Genomic DNA, 19,877 nt, shown 5'->3' with positions numbered 1-19,877 from the left:
ACAGCAAGAAAATTAAGTAGTTAGGAGACAAATCAGAGCAGATTTCCCTTTTCACTTCATGGAACACATTGTTATAAGAAGGATCAAAGGTCATCCACTTTAAGAAACCTCACCCTTCTTTCTCTCCACGGGACATTATTAACAGCATATTTTTAATGTACTATAAAACCTATCACACTGCATTACATTTATGAGGTTTTAAGTCTGAACCGTAAGTTCCCTGAGGGCAAGGATCATGACTGATGCATCTCATTCTTTTTCAAACCCAACACAGTACCTGGAACACAAAAGGTGCGCCACAGATATTTGTTTAATAAACCAGTGAAATCTCAGAGGATCTGAATCGATCCCTTCATTGTTTCCCTTCATGGTCTGAGAGACTCACTTGGGCTCTCTGGGCCCTGGTCTCCCCTGCTTAGAAAACAAATGCCTGACTCAAGGTTTTTGTGGGGATCCAATGAGACGACCCATCAAGAAGCACTTCCTAAGCTCCAAAGGTAAAACACCAACCTCCTACTTCCTTATGATTATGAGGTGTTATGAGGTGTGCTGAGGAAGGATAGGAGGTACGGCAGTACACGGCGGGGGGTGTGAGGGCAGCTGCATGGAGGGTAGGCGGTGTGAAAAATGCAGGATGGAGTTCTGGCGAAGCTGAAGGAAGAGGACACAGGGTCCTGTCCCATCCGTTCCACCTTCAAACTCCATTTCCAATCCAGCCACTTCTCTCCTCTGCCCTGTCACCCCCCACGTGCCAGCGCCATCTTTTCTTGGTCCCATTAATTCTGCAGCCCCTTCTGGTCTTCCTGCTTCGACTCTGGTCCTCCGACCTGTTCTCCACAGATCTTTCATGGACATAAATCCACTTTATCACCTCCTCGCTTAGAAACATTTAAGAGTGTCCCGCTGTACTGGGAATGAAGCTAGGCCCACAGACGCCATGGCCCTGCACGCTCTGGCCCCGAGGTCCTCTCCACCTGGATTTCAGGCGGCCCCCTCCCCTTGCTCATCACGCTCCCACTGGAGTGCATGTTGTCTGTGCTCAGAATCTTCCAGGTCAAGCTGCTTGCTGCCTCCAGACTCTGCACGCACCATTCCCGCTGCCCAAAACACTCTTATCCTGGTTTCCCCTCTTACATTAGGGACCTTTGCAAATATCGTCTCCTTGAGAGGTCCTCCCTCCGCCGAAGTCAACCCTCTGTTCTTTCCTCAAATGGACCCTGCTCATTTCCCCTCGACCACCAACAACCGCCTGTATACTTCTGTTCATTGACTTGCTATCTCTCTCACAGAGAGCTACAGGAAAAGTTGACTTTCTTCACCATTTTTTCTCCACTTGGCAAGAATATACGTAAAGCATCTATAAGAGTACCTGGGAGGGTAGGCATTCTGTACGTGTCTATTATTATTATTATTTCTAATATTATCACTCCAGCAATCATGAGTTCCAGAAGACACACCTGACTCGGTGTCCAGCTGACCAGTAGAAGGTCACGGAACACTGGAACACCGATCAGCTCAGTCAACAAAGGAGCAGTTGAGGATGCTCAAGGCCCTGCAGCCCGGGTGGCTTCCTGGAGGCCGGACGGTCCCTCTGCTCGGCAGGCCCTCACTCCCAGCACCTCATGGCAGGCGCCCCACGTCCACCCGTGCCATCATCTCCCACAGACACAGCCAGGCAGCTCCCAAGGCTCCTGAGATGCGAGGAGAAGCTGCTGCCAGCTCCTGGAGTGTGAGAACAGTGGAAATCTTTCAGCTCCGATGGGTGGATTTCAAAGCCCGTTTCTAAAAATGGCCGTGAATAGGGTTTTGTTTTGTTTTGTTTCCCACACCATCTATATCTGTGCCTGTTTTATCAGGTGGTAATAGCATTGCTATTCACTGTCCTGTGACCTGAAGAGATCTTACTAGTCAAAACAAATAATCGCGGGAGGAAAAGACCAAAAATAAAAGAGGTAAGACGGGAGAGCACGATGTGAGGGGTAAGCGTTCTGTCAAATGCTTTGTCGTCACGATCGCGTTACTGCAGAGGGAAACGCAACACCTGAAGTGAAGGCGGTGGGAGTTGGGAGCGGGTCTGCTCTTCAGAAACGGACCCCCAAGAGCTGACAGCAGGAGCTGCACCAGCACATGTTCAGATGAGCAACATATGGCAATGTCAATATTTAAGCATCTCCTTTCCGTGGGGAGACTCAAAGGCCCTCCACGGAAGTCGGTGAGGCGGATTCAGGCGCTATTTTCCGAGGGCAAGCGAAGTGCTCCCGTTCAAAGGCAGCAGGTCTAAGAGACACAGACACAACCCAAGAAGGGCCAGGGTCCGCCTCAACTCACTTCCTAGGCAGGCTGTCTGGGTCTCGGAAACCCTCCCTGTAAAATCGTGGTACGTGTTAGGATATTGTCTGTTCCAAGACGGAGGGCTGGACCAGGTGATTTGTGAATAGTCTTTGGAGGCACGCTCATCCTGATTCTAACAGAGGGAGGATCCTCATTTAAAATATTTTTAATGCCAGTATTTATTAATCACCCACAGCCAAGTGTGTGGAGACGGTAGGACTCGCTTAGGCTCCCCGCCCGGTCTGGCCGCCAGCTCGGTGAGGTGTGCCATGCCCGATTTAGCTGGATTTGAAGCAACATTTTAACTTTTATGCTAAACTGCCAGAGCTGACGTGCTCTTGTCTTGCTGTCTTGATACCATAATCTCGGGAGACTGAGAGTGCTATAGTGACAGACAGAAAGAAAGACAGAGACATGTTACAAAGACAGACTGGCAGATAAACAGAGGAGCTAAATTTGGATTTGTTTTTCAGAGTCAGTTTTTAAAACCTTGGTTAGGATGTGCCAAAATATTGGGAAAAAGTCCCAGGATTCCTGCAGGGTATGATGGTGGCCACTCCCTTCGACCCTAGTTTCAACTTTCAGAAGTACCAGCTCTTCAAATGGCCCTTGAGTTTTCTGCTGCTACAGACATTTTTACTCAAGTTTCTTTCAGACAAATATCTAGAACATCCAGCTTAAGCTCCATCAAGTACAGAGAAATTATTGTGCCTCCACCCAACGTGCCTCTTCCTTGACTCATTCCTCTCTTAGCAAACCTCTGCCAAAATCGAAAGTATGCATGCCGACTTAAGATGAGTTTGGATCTCTTGCTCCTCCCTTCTCCTTGGGACTAGATGCTCTAAGAGGGCAGGTCCACACGCTCCAGGGTGATGCCTTGTGTTCAGAATGGAGCAGAAACTTCAGAGACATGGGCTGACTGAGAACTAACCAACAATATGCTTGACCTGCATTATTTCATTTAAACATGAGAGCACCCTTGGGAGATAGGTATATTTTGTTATCCTCCCCATTCCCGGATGAGAAACTGAGACTCAGAGAAATGAAATGGCCTTTCGAAGGTCCCAGATCTAGTGAATGAGAGTTGGAGCTGGAACTCTGGGTCCCAGCCCCTCAATGGTAGCCTGTGTGCTCTGCTGCATAACACCTAGTCAGAGGCCATAACCCTGGGAGGCCACACGCAATCGATTTGAGCTATGTTCCTTCAACCTCCAAAACCCTTTAACCTGCTGTTAGTTACAGCAGGCCTAAATCTAGTGTCTTCAAAGGACTAGAATAAAGAATCTCATCGTAAGCCTTCTGTCCCTTAGATGACATACATCAGGCAGGCCATCAGAGCAGGAGACTCTCTTAAAGCAGTAGATTCCCGAAACTTCTATGATCAGAACAAAAGATTTCCCTTCACTTTCAAAGTCCTCAAACTCCCAAGGAGAATTGAAATATAATTTATATTGTCACCATCTTTTTAGAAGAGATGGCCAATGGGGTTGTATATTATCTGTCTTTGCCATAGTGGTTTCTGACCTGTCCAGGGGGAAGGGGAAAGGGATTCATCCAACTAATTGTTATTGAAGGTACACTATGAAGAAGCCATCGTGGCTGGTCATGGCAATGCCTCAGACGTGCTCCTGGCTCTGAAGACGACATCGAAATGGAGACAGTCATGCACACTGTGTCTGTAGACTGAGACCAAATGTGGGAGAGAGCCGTGACCACATAAGCTAAATGCCGAAGGAGTGGGAGGAATGAATGAGTCACTTCCATGTGGCTCATCGAGGAAGCTGGAGTGGTAGAGGTGGCCCCAGAGAGCACGAGTACCTATGCACCTCCCATTACACAGACCTTCTGAATTGAACTTCCTGCTTCCTAACTGGTTCCACCGTCACCCTGTTTACGCTATAGGCTCCTTGAAGGCCAAAGAAGGGTTGTATTCATCACTGGGTTTCCACTGCCTAAAAAAGAACAGATATGGAGCAAATGTTGACTGAATAACTTTGATAAATAAAGGAGTCTTGGGAGAATTACACACATTTAAAGGGTGATGAGAAGGCATCCAATGATCCTCGAAGTTCTCTCCAACTCCCGGAGTCTGATCTAACAGAGCCGGTGGAAGGGCTAACAGTCCGTCAGAAGCCCATGACAGGGAATGGCCCAGAGACATCAGACTCCACGTGCCAGTCTCAAGAGATAGGGTACTTGGAGCCCGGAAGTGGTTGTGCATCACAGTGGGGGAGGACGTGGACCTACAACCAGATGGCCTGGGTTCGAGATGCAGCTCTGCCACTATGATCTTGGGCGAGTTAGGTAACCTAGCCAACCTCCTTGGGCCTCAGTTTCCTCATCTGGAATGTAAGAGCATACATCACAACACTATGGTATATGAAATGAGTTAATGCACAGAAACTGTTTAGAACAATTCTGGGCACATTGCATGTCCTAAAAAAAATGCTATTCCTATCATTATTCCTTAAATTCCCTCCACAAGACATTCCCCTACGGAAGGAAATTTGGCACAGAAGGAATCTGGCTTGGAAAACTCACCGCATCCTTCAGAAACCAGAGAAAGAGGGAGGAGAGACTGTCTACTGTGAGTGGAGACCCAGCTCCTCTTCAGACGTGAAGGCACTCGGCTTCCTTTCTCTTATTGGGAAAGTCATGGGACCCCTCAGGAGCTCAGGAGGGATACGAACTCGTGCAGACGGTAGCACCCTCCTTCTGTTTTCTGAAAGAGCAAAGCGAAAAGGACCCAAAGGAACGACCAGAGTCTGCCGCCTCCAGAGTTCCACACCTCAGGGGAGTATGTTTCAGGATCAAGTGTGCTCTGGGCATCATGTAGCTCTGCTTTCCAACAGTGGTGCAGAATCCAGACAAAATGCTTTAAAAAAAGTAATATTCTCAAGTTGCTAATCATTCAATTCAATTCTTTAGTCCCTCCAGCTTTCAATAAAACTTTTAAAAGCAAATGCAGCTTTGATTTTCTCTTTTCAAGTTTCTCAAAGCTGACGATCTTTCCATCAAAAAATCCCTCTCCTCAAATGACTGGGTACATTCTACTCCTTACTGAGTCCTTTCGGTCAGTGCCGTGTTATAAGCAGGCTGCCAGGCAACCATCTGGGTACAGAATGAAGGCATGCTTTTAACCACTGACCTCAGCACCCCAACAGGAGGGTATCCCTCAGATTTTCATCGCACCATCATAGAGCATCTTTTGTGTTCTGCATCAGACGGGCAGTCGGACTCCACCCCAAAGGATTTCCCAATGTACTTTCTACACATCAAAGTGAAGGTCTGGAAGCGGACTATAGTCCATGTCTTTGCAAACAGAAGTGCCGCACATGACTGATTCCCTTGCAGGGGCCCTATGAATGAAAGACCTTTTTCTCCCCTCTCACTACAAAACTGGCATTTGGAAAGAAGAGGGTAGATGATAAACCTTTGGTAGAAATGACAAAAATGCCAAGTAAAATAAAGCCATAGCCCTAGAGCTTACAAAGGTCCAAGAGGACCAAGAGAAGCTGGAAACAGGGAGACTGAGGATGAGCCCAAAAAAGCATCTACAGACACTCCATCTTGACAGCCTGGAGTTAGACTGGCCTAGAGGCCAGCTGGCCCAAGTCTGAGCCAGAACACGCGTATTTCTGTATGGCATGTGCCCTCCAGCGTTGCTATTTCCATGATCTAGATTTTGCTGTTTACAATCATTTTTAGAACAGGTGGCAGGGTCCCTGTGTTAACATTTTATTACATGAAAATAAACATACTGCCTCTAGACAAAACTAATGGTATGCGGGCAAAGCTTGAAATAAGACTATTTTGTGGGGTTTCCACAGAATACAAATGTCACCGGAGTGAGATGCATGAACTTCCAAAGGTTGGTCTGGACGTTATTTACTTAGCCCTGGTGATCTACAATCCAGATAGAGGTGATCCTGGGCATATCAACACTGCAAAGGGGGGCCCTGGGGAAGAAGAGTTACCAGGGTGAAAGACAGGGGCTTTGGCGAAAAGGGAGGTGAAGGGAAGGGATGAGAGGAAGAAGCCTCAGCAGAACTCTCTGAATGACTCACTCTTCCAATAACTGTTTATTGAGTGCCACATACAGGCCAGGCACTGTTCTGAGTGCCTCCGATACATCAATGAACAAATAAAACAAGAATGCCTGCCCGAACGGAGCTTACATCGTCATGAGGAAATGCAAACAATAAACAAGGGTATTTTCAGTAAGGTAATTAAATAATACATTAGGAAGTATCAAAACCCTCCACATTAAGGAGGGCCAAGAAAAGTGCAGGGCATTCACAAGGACATCTGGTGGGGCAGAGTGGGTCTCACTGAGAAAGGGAGAAGCCTTGAAGAAAGCGAGGGAGTTAACATGTGGCTATTGAGGGGACATGTGTTCAAGGAAGGGGGAACAGCCAGTGCAAAGACTTGAGGCAGGAGCATGCTGAGGGTGTGTGAGGAACAGCAGGGAGGCCAGCTGGCAGCAAGTGAGGCTGGGCAGCAGCAAAGACGAGGGCAGGGGGGTCCAATGAGGCAAGCTGTTCTAAGGACTCTGACTGTGGGGTTTGAGCAGAAGAGTGACGTGGTCAAACGGTTTTAAAAGGATCACGCTGGCTGCGGTGCACAAGTAAACAAGAGGAGCTCAGGGGGAAGCAAGGACAGCAGCGAGGTGGCCCCTGCAGTTACCCAGCCAAGAAACATCGGTGGCTTAGGTCAGGGTGGGAGCCATGGTGAGCGGGGGCTGGATTCCAGACCTCGTCCAAAAATAGAGCAAAAGAACTATTTGGAGGACTGGCTATGGGGTCTGAAGGAAGGAGAGTGGTTAAGGATGTGTGCCCGGTTTTAACCTCCCAAGATGTGGTTCTGAGAATCCGAAGGAAGACGATGGGAAGGTGGCAGATCAATGAGCAGGCTCCTGCAAAATCTAGACACGAGATGATGAAGGGATGGACAGGGCTGGAGGTAGCAGGGATAGAGAGAAATGGATGGATTTTAAAGTTTGGGGTAAAGTTGACACTAAAAACGTTAAAAGTCAAAAGAATTTTTTTAAAAAAGTTAAAAGAGTTAAAAGGGTTAAAAATGTTAAAAGTTAAAAGAGAAACATTTTGTGGCAGTTTCCCCAATATCCCTAATGGTGTAGAAATGTTAGCTGCACATACGGACCCCAGGCTACAGACTGCGTTTCCCAGGTTCTCTTGCAGCTAGCTGCAGCCTATGATCAAGTTCTGGCTAGCTGAGTGGGAGTGAAAACGACATCTGCAATGTTCAGATTGTGCCCTCAAGAGGCGTTTCCCCTTCCCTCTGGTTTCTGTGTGGAATCGTTGGCAGAGGCTAGGGCAGCCACCTTGGACCACAGAACGTAGCAACACACACAGCAACAACGTCAGGCCACACACTGACCTGCAGTTGTCTACCCAGGCTTGTTGATTAGAGAAACACACTTCTATCTCATTTAAGTCTTCATCTTGGGGTTTTCACAGCTGCCTAAACTTTGGCCAAACGAATACAGGTTCCATTAGCCACTCCAAGCACAAAGCCCTGACACCAAATGCTATCAGTCCCATGAAGCCAGAACAGTAGTCAACAAGGTAGGATTTAATTTCAACCTGCCTCTGCTTGTTTGTTCTTAAAATACTGGAACAATATTTGCACTTCAACATCCTGAGTCACAGTACAAGAGGCGCCAGTGTAGAATGAACTGATACATCATGGAAACAGTGTTGACTTAAGAACCCACTGCTTCAAATCACATGGTTGAACTCAGTGTCGATTGATATAGTAGGACACTCTGATCCCAGTGGTAAAAGAGTATGAGGTTACCTGGTAAAAATGATGGATACAGGATGGATAAAACATTGGGACCATCGCTGCAATCACTCACAAACTGAGAAGAGATTTTCTGTAATCTTAAGCTTAAAAATGAATTATTAAACTTTTTAGCTATTGAAAAAAAAAAAAAGAACCCATTGTTTCTCTGTCAGTCAGGGGGGCCCAATTCAACATCCTGCCCGAAGCACGGGTCTCACGAAGGTACATTATGCTGTCTGCGTTGGGGACAGAAAGCAGCATCCCCAACAAACTGCTCAATCTCCATACCCCCAGCCACCATCTCCTGACAGATCGATGAGCCAAGTGTGGGACAGATTCCCCTCATGCCAAGGAGGCAAGGTCAAGTTCTAAGCTGGCACCAAATGAGAATCTAATGACTCACCACTGTGTACAGAAGATGGAGCTAAAACCCGTGCCACCTCAGACGTGCAGCCAATGCCGCAGCACTGGCCACTGGACCTCTGCACGTTCAGTGACCTCCAGGCGCCAGGTCCACGTAGGAAAGTGGTCACCTACAGGGCCCTGCAGCTCGGAGGTCCCACGGCCTAAAAGGCGCAGGCGTGTGATCATGGTGATCTAAACACTCTTCTTGCTCATTCTTTCCCTGCGTATCAAGCCCAAGAAGAAAAACTGCCAAGAAGCAGGTGGTGGGTGGTAGAAGGCAAAAATCCATCACTGGCATGTGGGTCAAAGGAGGAGGTTGATATGCTCTGGGAAATAACAGACGTGTGCAGTGAAATGTCCTTAAGTGTGGAGGGATAAGAGCCAAGGAGATATTTTTCCTTCAAACAGGCCATTGGTGGGCATTTTTCCAGACAATGAGGGCATCAGGCTAACTGTAAAGTAGTGGCAGTAGGATTAATAACATTGACAGCAAAGGGGCCATGACTCAATTGAGGTCATTTCAAGAGCAAATATTCATTGAGCATCTCAAGTCAGATATAGAGAATATCATGTGTCAGAGTCTGTCTGCAGGGTACCCAGGGCCCAGGGTGGAAGAAACACCAACCAGACCTTATAACAGGTGCTCAGGCCAAAAGGAAACAAACACAGAGCAATAAGACAAGCGGGGTTGGTGGGGGCTGGTGCTCAAATCTTGTTTCAGGAGCAGGGAATAGGACAGCCCTTCCTAAGAGAGGCTATAGGTAAGTTGAGCCCAGAAATGGATTGAAGGCCCATTTGCTACCTGTACAGAATGGGGATGATACCTGCCTATGACGATGAAATGGAGTACATCGTTGCCTATTTAAGGTAAGTAAAATATGGCTGACATCTTGTAATACAGAATGAAAGCTCTGCTCTGTTGCCACAGTCACCATGGATAATAGAAAAGATCTAGTGCAAATCTGAGATGAATGGTAGGAGTGAAAAAGGAAATAAAAATTGATGTACCAGTGCGTTTGTATGACTTAGAAAACACAGACTCCTGCAGGGAACTCAGAATCATCTAGTTCCAACCCTGTCATTATTAGGAATCTGTCTAAATCAGCCAAAGCAGATGTACATGGGAAATGTCATCGCTGTTCGCTGGCCTGAAATTCAGGAGGCGGGCTGCTTCTGCCCACTTCTGCAACAAATGACAGTCTCTGTGGGGTTACTTGACTTGCTCAGTCCGTTCCCTCATTTGAAACTGATGTGTTGAATGAGAACAACGATGTTCAAAAGCTTTTGTTTTTTTAAACAAAAATCCACAGTGAAGATCAGCATTTCACATGGTGATTTAACACTCTTCTTTATTACATTTGATGCATTTGCTGTTTTTAAATTCTATTCTAACCCACTTTTAAAAAAATTAGTATATGTGCTGCCGAAGCGAGCACCACTTTTAAAAAATTAAAATGCTGGTGAGACCCACTAAGCTAACTTCATGTCCCACAGTTTGTGACCCATAATCTGAAAACTTTAGGTCTTCTCTACAGGCTCCTCCGGCCCCAGCTCTGGGAAGTGTCCACATGATCATCTGATTATCTCACCACAGTGTTCAAAATGATTTCCCAGGCATCTCCCATGATCGTTACAACAGTGGTGTGACAAGGGCAGAGGGGTCCCTGAGCTTGTCACGGATCTCGCATTGAGATTATGACAGAGCAGGAACCAGACCCATTCATTATAGAACAGCGGTGGTGCTTGGTCTATTTAGCAGCTATTCTTCTGGAGAATTCCACCTCCTGACAATGCTCTGCCCTCACGCTTCTTAAATGTCTCTCCTGACCTATCTAAAGCCCAGATGTCCGTTGAGAGATGAATGGATAAAAAAAGATGTGGTGTGTGTACACATACACACACACACACACACACAGGAATATTACTCAGCCATCAAAAAGAATGAAATCTTGCCATTTGCAATGATGTGGATGGAACTAGAGGCTATTATGCTAAGCCAAATAAATCAGAGAAAGACAAATACTATATGATTTTACTCATATGCAGAATTTAAGAAACAAAATGGATGAACACAGGGGAAGGGAAGAAAAAATAAAATAAGATAAAAACAGAGAGGGAGGCAAACCAAAAGAGACTCTTAACTCTAGGGAACAAACTGAGGATTGTTGGAGGGGAGGTGGGGGGGGTGGGGTAACTGGATGACAGGCATTAAGGAGGGCACTTGACGGAATGAGCACTGGGCATTTGTATGCAGCTGATGAATCATTAAATTCTACCCCCTGAAATTAATAATATAGTATATGTTAAATAAATTGAATTTAAATTAAAAAATTTTAAACGTGCAATCGAAGAATACTCATAATGTGGGATGCAAATCTAGTGAACACATACACTTTACATCTCTGTGACTTACTTATTTTATAACTGGAAGTCTGCACCTCTTAACCTCCTTCACCTATTTCACCCATCCCCCCACCTCCCTCACCTCTGGCAACAACCGCACCTGACACTAATACACTGTATGTCAACCACACACCAGTTTAAAAAAATAGTTAAAGATAAAAATTAAAAAGAATCTAGTAAACACACTGCAAGAATGTAATGCTAATATTCATGTTCATGGCCTTGCTAGATCTTCCAGCAACTACCCTGTGCCACCACAAATGCATGAAACACAGCCCCTGCCCTGGAGGCGCTCACAGTCTAGCGGGGGTGGGGGTGGGGGGTGGGGGTGGGGTGGGGGGATCCACCCACAGACCCACCCTCTAAGTGCAGTTCCCTGCCAAGCTGCCATTCTCTTATGTTCTCAGCGATAACCTCAGTTGTTCCGTTTAACTCAGCAGGTCGCCCCAGCTGGCTGATGGAAAGAGCCCACTCTCTCGGAGTGCTGTAGGTCAGCCGAACAGCAAGAGGGGCGCTCCAGAGCGAAGTGAAGGGCATCCTCAGCAGCTCCCTGCCCTGCTTCTCCTTCCACTGCTCCTCCTCCAGCCCTCTGCATCACCCCAGATACCCACCTCACCCCAGACCGGCATCAACGGACTTCAGGGACATACAAAGATTTTGGAACATTACAAAAGGGTCCGATCCCCTAGATTTACAGACAACGTCCCACTTTTACTATTTAGGAGGGGAAAAAATTATATCAGGGACAAGGGAAAAGTGTTTTTAAGGAACCCCAAACTTAGGGCTAAAAAAGAAGGCATTCAAGCCCTTCCTTTATTTTTTTTAAACTAGTCCCAAAGCAGTAAGTGGTGATTGATAATATGTCAGTACTTCTAAGGCAAGTATTATCAAAACCCCTGGAGTCTGTAGTGGGAATTTATTGTTTTGCTTTCCAGTACCAATCCCTTCTTTGTCTGATGACAGGACACAGATTTGCTGTGGAGGAATCCCATCCTCTTACTCTAAACCAGCTGGAGTGGTCCTACCTGAAACTTTCTCTTTAATTTCAGGGGTGAGCCCTGACTGGCTTAAATTAGGAAAATTGGTTTGAGAATAGGAAGGGAATTCAATCAGAGTCAATGATCTCTGAGGCTTCAGAAAGTATCCTCCTTTCCCAAAGAAAATGTCTTTCTATCTTTGCACAGTGCGGTGTGGGAAAAGGAGATAGGAGATTATGCCAGCACTGCCTGAAGCCTGAGGACAAAGCTGACATTGAAGAAGCAGAACAGAGAGCCAGAGAGAACCTGCATCCTTAGAGACGCCATCTGCGCTGCAGGGTCAAGCCTTGCCTGCAATCCTTTCTCTACATATTTAGTAAAAGGTATCTGTTGGTCAAGCCAGTTTGCTACCAAAGCAATTACAATTCATAAGACACTTTAAATATCCCAAAGTAGTAATATACAAAAGATTTACAGTCTTTTGGGGGGGAGGGGACCAAGGAGTAGTGCAATAAGCAGAGGTTGAAAGATTTTTTTTCCCTTAGCTTCTTCTATTAATTCTGTAGAAAATGATCCTAATACTTAGCATCTGTATAATATTATTTCTCAAAAAAACCTTTCCACATGTGTTTTCTCACTTGCATTTCGCAATTCTGAGTCAAAGAAATTATTAAAAATTTTATTTTGTAGTGATTACCTATTTATCAAGCACTCTATATAGCTTAAAATAGTATTTCAAGTTTAGTAATTCATTTGATTGTCACAATAACCAGATGAGGTAAGAATGGTGGTTCTGTCACTATATCCATGTTAGGCAGGAGAAAGTTGAACCTGAATATCTACGTAAAAGTAGGTATTAAATGAGATGCCCAAGTTAATTTGAGGAGGTGTCGGGAGACAGGCCTTAAATCCAGGTCTCTTTGCTTCCAGGGCTTTAACTCCAGTAATACTAAACTGTACTCCCAGAATCTTCAGCACCACGCTCTGGATTCCAGTGGCAGGGCCAGAACTAACCAGCTGGTGACCTTGAGCTAGTTTTCCTTGTTTTGTTTTCTCATCTATAAAAGGAGAGGTTTGAATTAGGATCTTTGATGGCCATTAAGGTCTAAAAGTTCTGTAATTCTAGCCTTCCTTTTCCCCGCAGCTCTCAAAAATGATCTTTTTCTCAGAATAACAGTTATAACCGTAGCTGACATTTGTTCTCACTGGGTGTCAGGTCCTATGCTAAGAACTCTGCCTCCATTTTCTCTCTAAATCTCACTACACACCAGGGGCAACTGTCTCTCGTTTACAGATAAGAAAACGTGCTTGACAGAGGCTAAATGAACTACCCGCGACCAACAGAATTGGCTAACCTCAGGCGGAGCTCCGACCACAGGTCAGACTGGTCAGAGGACCTTAACCAGTCTTTATTGTTCTTGTGGAAGCGATGAGGCGCCCTGCACTACCGGTCACCGCTTTCCGCACAGAAGAGCAAGGAGGGGAGGGAAGCCAAACCGACAAACGCGAAGCCTCTGCAGGACAAAAATGGAAAACCTCTGGAAGGGCGCCTGGGAGGATCCAGCCCAGACCCAGGAGGCGGGGCGCCCCTCCCGGCCCGCCACAGGACAGCGGCTGGGGCCACCCTACCCTCCGGGACCGTTACCTTGTTGAGATGCGGGTTTCTGGTGACATCGTATCCGCGCTTCTTCAGGGGCACGGAGCGAGCCGGGCCGGATTTGGAGTGGCAGCCGCGGGCGGGCGCGGAGGGCGTCCAGCGCGGGACGCCGCCGCAGGCCTGGCCCCGAAGGAGCGCCAGCCGCGCGCCCGTGCCCAGCGTGGCGCCCATGGTCCTTGCGCAGACCTGGCACCGGGGAGAAACCAAGGTCAGGGGTGCCTGACGGCCAACCAGGAGCCACGCGCGCTTCAGGGCACCGAGTCAGAGCCCGGGACGCCTCCTCGGGGAGAAGGCAGCGGGTCCTGAAGGGCGAAAGGCACCAGCCTCCGCCCGTCCTCGGCCGCCACCTGCGCGGCTCTCTCCGCTAGCTTGCGGTGCGCAGGCCTAGCCAAGCCCCCGCCAAAGCGAAAGCAAGCCCGGGAAGCAGATCCGGTGCGGGTGACCGCCCGCGCCACCCCCGCCCCCATCCCCGCGAGGAAGAGACAACTGCTCCGCTAGGGGCCCCGAACCTCCAACGTCGCTCGGCGGCTCGCGGATCCTTCCTTCCCCAGCCCACCTGTCTTGCGCCCGGAGCGGGTGTCGCAGGCGGGGCAAGGCGCTGCGGTCCGATGTTCTCCTCCTGCCAATGGCTGCACCGCACCAGCGGCCGCGAGAGCGCAGGGCTTATGCGTTCTGGAAAGAGAGGTCCCCAAACCTTTGTTCGCAGTGCGGGACTTCCCCTGAGGACGCCCGTGGGGCGCCTCTTAACCCTGTGCACGTGCCTCCCCAGGGGCAAAATGAAGCTCAGAATGCCTCCTGATCGTCTCCATCTTGACAAGCTGAACGCACAGAGGGTGTTAGCGTTTAGGGAGTAACATGCCCTTTGCTCACTCACCTTTGCGGGAAGGCCCTGGCTTTGGGTTTCAAAGCTGAAATCCCCAGACACCCAGTGTTGCTTTGCACGGCACAGTACAATAGCCATTAGCCACATGTGGATCTATAAATTTAAATAATTTAAATGGAATAAAATTTTAAAAATCCATTTCCTCAGTCACACCTAGCCTCATTTCACGTGCTCAAGGTCTAGCAGCTTGGGATTGGATAGCACAGATATGGAACATTTACATCTTTGCGGGAAGTTCTATGGGACATCACTGATACAGGATCTACAGTTACCAAAAGGGCTCCTGCGTACCTTGTGGAGCCCAGGCATGGATTGCTGTGGACAGACAAGGACTTGAGGTCCATCTAGTCCTGAATTTAACTTTATACTTTGCCCACATAGTAGCCAGGAGATTCCTTTTAAAGCAAACATTTCATTGTATGTAGAATAAAATCCAAACTCTTTTGGATGTCTATAGGTTATCCCACAGCCTGTCTTCTGCAATTTCTTCGGGTGAACCTGAAGAAGATGAACTTCTTCGGGTGAATCTGAAGATAGGGTGAACCCTATCCCACTCTCTCTCTCACTGCACTCTAACCACAGTTGCTCCTTCCTGTGTTTCCACCCCATCCAATTTCTTCCCACGCCAGGGCCTTTGTACTTGCTGTCACCTCTACTTACAGTGTTCATTCTCTCTGGTCTCCACAAAACTGTCAACTGAAGGCCTTTCTTCCACTTCATCCAATGTCAGCCTCCACGAGGGACTATAGAGAGAAGGATTTTTCCCCTCACAGAACTTGCCAGAGCCAGTCATTAGCTCATTTCTCTAATTATTTATTGTCTGTCTCCATCTAGAATGTAAGTTTCATGTGGAAAGCCTCTTTGCCTGTAAACGTCTATATCTTCACTTCTCAGCTCAGGGTGTGAGCTGAGAAGTGAATTTTGTATAATTTTTTCCAACTGATAGTTGGGTGAATGAAGGAAAGGGACAGCCACTTTCATAAAGATTGGACTGTAAAGAAGACGGAAGGAGATTCTTCCTGAGGGAGAGGAGAGGATCCTGAATCTAGGCAGGGGCAGCGGCAGACATGGTGAACCCTTGAACTGCAGATTTACGTAAGCCAATACATGATTTAAACAAACAAACAAACAAACAGTTTGGGTTGATACTTTCCTCTCAATACTGTTTTTATATGTGCACATCATCCCACTAGTCAACAAATCTTGAGAGGTGAGATTGTGTGTCTGGGTGTATTTTCATCTTTGATTCCTGACACACAGCAAATGGTCAAAACCTGTTTGTTGAATGAGTCTGCCTGGCTTGATACAATGACCTTTCTCTCACCTGGAGAACACTTAATAGGTAAACCCCAGTCATTCGAAACTGTACTGGAAGCCAGGACGGAAACAACAAAAGCTCCAAACAAGCCAATATAATTTTTATATAATCTATTCACTGAAGCATGCACAGTTCACATATTATGAGAGTCTCTCACATGTCCGCATCTGTGGCCTCTCCTTTCTTAACTCAGACATAATTCTAGCAATGTTGTCTTTCTTTCGTGTGTTTTGATCTTTGGCCGCAGGAAAGGAGAGGTCCTAGCAGCAGAAGGCAGTAGCAAGAGGAGGTGAGGGCTCTCTGCCACAGAGCTGTTCAGGAGCCCATGTCCTTTCTCCAGGCGTCCTACTGTGCCCAGAAGCACTGAAACCACATGGGCTTCCCAGCCAGTGGAAAGGGGGAAAAAGGAAGTGAAGGGCACTTCTTTGGGGAAGTGACGTGTAAGTTACCTACATGACTTTTACTCACATTCTATTGATGAAAACTAAGTCACAGTCAAACTACAGGGAAGCCTGGAAAATATTGTCGGTAATGGGAAAGACACATATTCTACTACAAGGAAGAAGGGGAAAATGGGTTCCTGGGGACTAAAAAACTACATGTCTAGATATAGTACTCATTTTATATTAAAGTGTTTGGCATAGAGTGGATGCTCAGACACCGTTAGCTCTTACTATTGGCATGCACGGTTTCCATCTCTGCTTTTAGGACAATTTCTTTACTTTTACAGCTAACCATAGGATACAGAGACAAGGTTCAAGTCATAGAAACTTTCCAGAACTTATTCCAACTCCCTACAACTCTGATTTCCTTAGCTAGCCAGTGCTGTGATCTGGTCCAGCACTAGATAAAACTAATGAGTCTCCATAATTTGTTTTGGCCTCTCTCCCTGCACGTCCCATTTACTGCCATGGTTGTGATGCTGCTTCCTGGGGTGGCTGGAAAGGAATTCCATTCCCATCCTCCCTGGCCACTTTCCATATTCCCAGTGCACTTAGTACCTTTGCTTTTCCATTTTGGATTCCCAAGATTTGCATAGCTATCCGTTACCCTACTGGATTGAGCTCCTTGAGGGCTGGAACCACCATTTGCAATTTTTAGCATGTTCAATACCTGAGACAGCGCCTGGCACCAAGAATGCATTCAGTTTGTTGAATTAAATAAAATGGAAGTGAACCAAATATGTGCATAACCTTCCAAGAAGTGGACTTGATTGAAACCAAATTTGGTGTACCGCTGAAAGGATATCGTAATAGCTTCAAATTAAGAGTTTTAGTAGTCCAGTCAGCTATCTTGAAACAAGACCATTTGTCTTTTGTAAGCAGATCTTAATGTCTCTACGTATGGGTTTAAAAAATGGAGGTGCGCTAAAAATTCATTAATTTTTGGCTAATCCCATTGTTTCACAAATGTGTAATATTCTACACAACATTTCATGTTCATGGTTGCCCTAAAAGAACTCTTTAATTCCCATTAAATTCTATTATATTTAATAGAATTTATATTATATTCAGAGATACTTCAGCTCTACTGTTTATGCCAAAGGAGAACGATCAGGAACATTTTTGTCCCAGCCTTCAGACTCAGCACGCATGCCTGCACTCTGGGACTTAGCTCAAGTAGTTTCTTCTGCTTCTGGCACTTGCCAGTTAGACCCTGTCCTTTCTCCCCGGCTGCACTCAAACACCACATCCACCATCAGGTAAGTGGCCCAGATTCCCCAGCCCATAGCAGCTTTTCTGTCTTCCGCATGCTCCCCAAAGTCTGTTATTTGCAGCTGTCCTATTGCGCTTTTATAGTCTGTCTCTCTGTGAAGTAATTGACTTATGTGCTTGTCTTTTCCGCACCTCAAAGGGGCTCAGAGAAGTAAAAGCAACAGCTTCGCATTCAGACAGTCTTGACTTCACCAATGACGAGCTTGTATAACCCTGGGCACTTTATGTGACCTCTGTAAGCCCCATCATCTTCGTGAATAAAACTGGGATTCTAATATGACTTCCTACATTGGTTTTTGGCGGATTAATGTATTTATTTGTTTTTTTAAAAGCACATTATAATGTACTTCCACATGCCAGGCACTGTTCTAGTGCTTTATAAGTATCAACTCATGTAATGCCATCATATTTTTATAAAATACTGAGCTTGTTTTTAAACTATTTCTCTCGGCTCTAGATCTACTTTTTTATCCTCTGGTGTATGGCCGGTGCTTGGACTCTGTAAAGCAGTTCTTTGGATTCAAGTATCCTATTAATTTCTGCCAATAGGGGGCACGAGAGAGAGAGAGAGAGAGAGAGAGAGATGGAAGGCCAGAGTGGGGCATTGCCTCCTTTCTCTGGGTTTGCTTTTTTTTTTTTTGCCTTTCAGTATCCCCTCACTCCCCAACCCCCCAGCATCAGCAGCAAATGCAGCCTCCACTGTCCTCCCACATTCTATAACAAGCTTCACAGGCCCCTATAAACTTCAGGGGTCTTCTCCTCTACAGGTCTAGCTTCTTAGCCGTCCAGACTTCTTCCCTTGGTTCCTCCAGCCTTAGAGGTGGGAGCTGCTTACTGAGGCTACCCTCTGTGATTGCTTCAAAACTCCCTTCTTTCTCATTCAGCCCTGAAGTACCCGTGAAACCAGTTCTTTCTGTTAAATCCTGACTGGACCCTGCTTGATACGGGTACCATTATTGTCTCCATTTTACAGATGACAGAATAAAACCTGGAGAAGTCAAATAACTCTCTGAAGTAAACCAGGATTTAGCCCAGGCTCCAGAAGCCCTGGCAGGATACTAAGGGCTTCTGTTTGGGAAGTGCTTAGCAAGGCCTGGTACCGGTGAGCTCCAAATGTACCGAGGTCAGCTGATCCCCAGTGATCATCCTCATTGTTAACTCATCAGCCTTGTATCTTACACCACACCTAGCCCAGGGTTCTTTGCAACAAATACCCACTGGACCACGTTTGATCCACATGAATGGGGAAGGCCAAAGTAGTGCAGAGGGTATGAGTTAGAAATGGATGTGGAGGAGAGGGGCCACGGAGACACTGACCCCTCCTTTGGGGTCGTTTCCAGGGTGACTGATTTTCCCTCTCTCCACCTCCCTGCCACCCTCCCCTTGTCCGATCCAGTGGGCATAAACAGTTCCCTGATATTCTGAAAATGCCACAGGGGGAAATCAAATAGTAATTTTGTTGGTTAAGAGAAGAGAAGAAAACATGTTTCTTATTTTTCTATTTCATTGCATTCCGTTTCCCTGCTCTTCTGTTGCAATGCCATAATTTTTAATACCTAATTTTCACAAGAAATGGGTATCTTTGAAGTACCCACTTTTCTCATAGAAGCGGCCACCAGACTCCATTATCCCTGTATCCTGTTATCACAAAAACACTTTGAAATCCTTGTTAATAAATCCATTCAGGTTTCTACCCAAGGAGTTGTGGTACCACACGTAATTGCTTCCAGAGAGAAGGATAGAGTGTACAGTATTTCTTTCTCATCAGACTCCCTGCCTGATTCTCACTTATTTCCGCACTAATCCTCGACAGGTCTGCTCCCTTCCAAGCCTGGCCTACAGGCCAGCTCTTATTTTCATGGCTGGTTTCGGCACAAACAATCTATAATCCGTTCACACATGCCCACTGCTTCCGCCCCGCAACAGAAATCCCAAGAAGAAAATGCCCTTGATCGGAGTGACTGGGGAGAGAATGAATAACCAGCACTTCATATGTGTTCTCTAGGCCTCCGGATTTCCCAGAGGTTGTTTAAGAAAAAAAAAAAAATCTATTTTCTGCCCCTCTTGAAACACTCCATTCAAGCCCTCAGTCCTCTGAACAGTGACCGTGCCATCTCTCCGTTATGCTCCTGGCCCGTCGGCCTCCTCCCTCCTCACACAAAAGTTAGACAAAAAGGCAACTGTTCGTAAGAAGCAGGACGCGGTAACAGAAATTCATGGTAGCAGCTGCTGAGCTAAGCAGCTGATAAGGGGGAACAAATTTGTGCCCTGGGTGTTTGTTGGGAGGTCAGGGCAGTGGCCCAGCAGTCGAAGGGGAGAGTTCTTTGTCCGCAATGTGATTCGCCCATCTGGCCCATTCAGCGTCCCCCGCGCCTTCTGA

At 46.7% G+C, this 19,877-nt stretch overlaps 1 protein-coding gene across 4 annotated transcripts in view; it reads right to left on the bottom strand.

The window, feature by feature from the left end:
• Window positions 1-14,404, bottom strand: part of ME3 (malic enzyme 3) — a 218,260-nt gene extending 203,856 nt beyond the window's left edge. The window contains exons 1-2 of one of the 4 annotated variants that reach the window (XM_032357748.1): window positions 14,091-14,404; window positions 13,570-13,767 (exon numbers count right to left, since the gene is read on the bottom strand). In XM_032357748.1, the coding sequence (XP_032213639.1) occupies window positions 13,570-13,752 (183 nt within the window). In that variant the 5' untranslated portion in view covers window positions 13,753-13,767; window positions 14,091-14,404. Of the gene's footprint in view, window positions 1-13,569; window positions 14,001-14,090 lie in introns of those variants that run through there. The other 3 variants (XM_032357745.1, XM_032357747.1, XM_032357746.1) reach the window with 3 other exon arrangements.
• Window positions 14,405-19,877: the final 5,473 nt, after the last annotated feature.

Source organism: Mustela erminea, chromosome 9 (assembly GCF_009829155.1).
Source record: "Mustela erminea isolate mMusErm1 chromosome 9, mMusErm1.Pri, whole genome shotgun sequence".
NCBI lineage: Eukaryota > Metazoa > Chordata > Mammalia > Carnivora > Mustelidae > Mustela > Mustela erminea.
The sequence above is the reverse complement of the archived record's forward strand: the minus strand, read 5'-3'. Positions and strand labels throughout refer to the sequence as shown.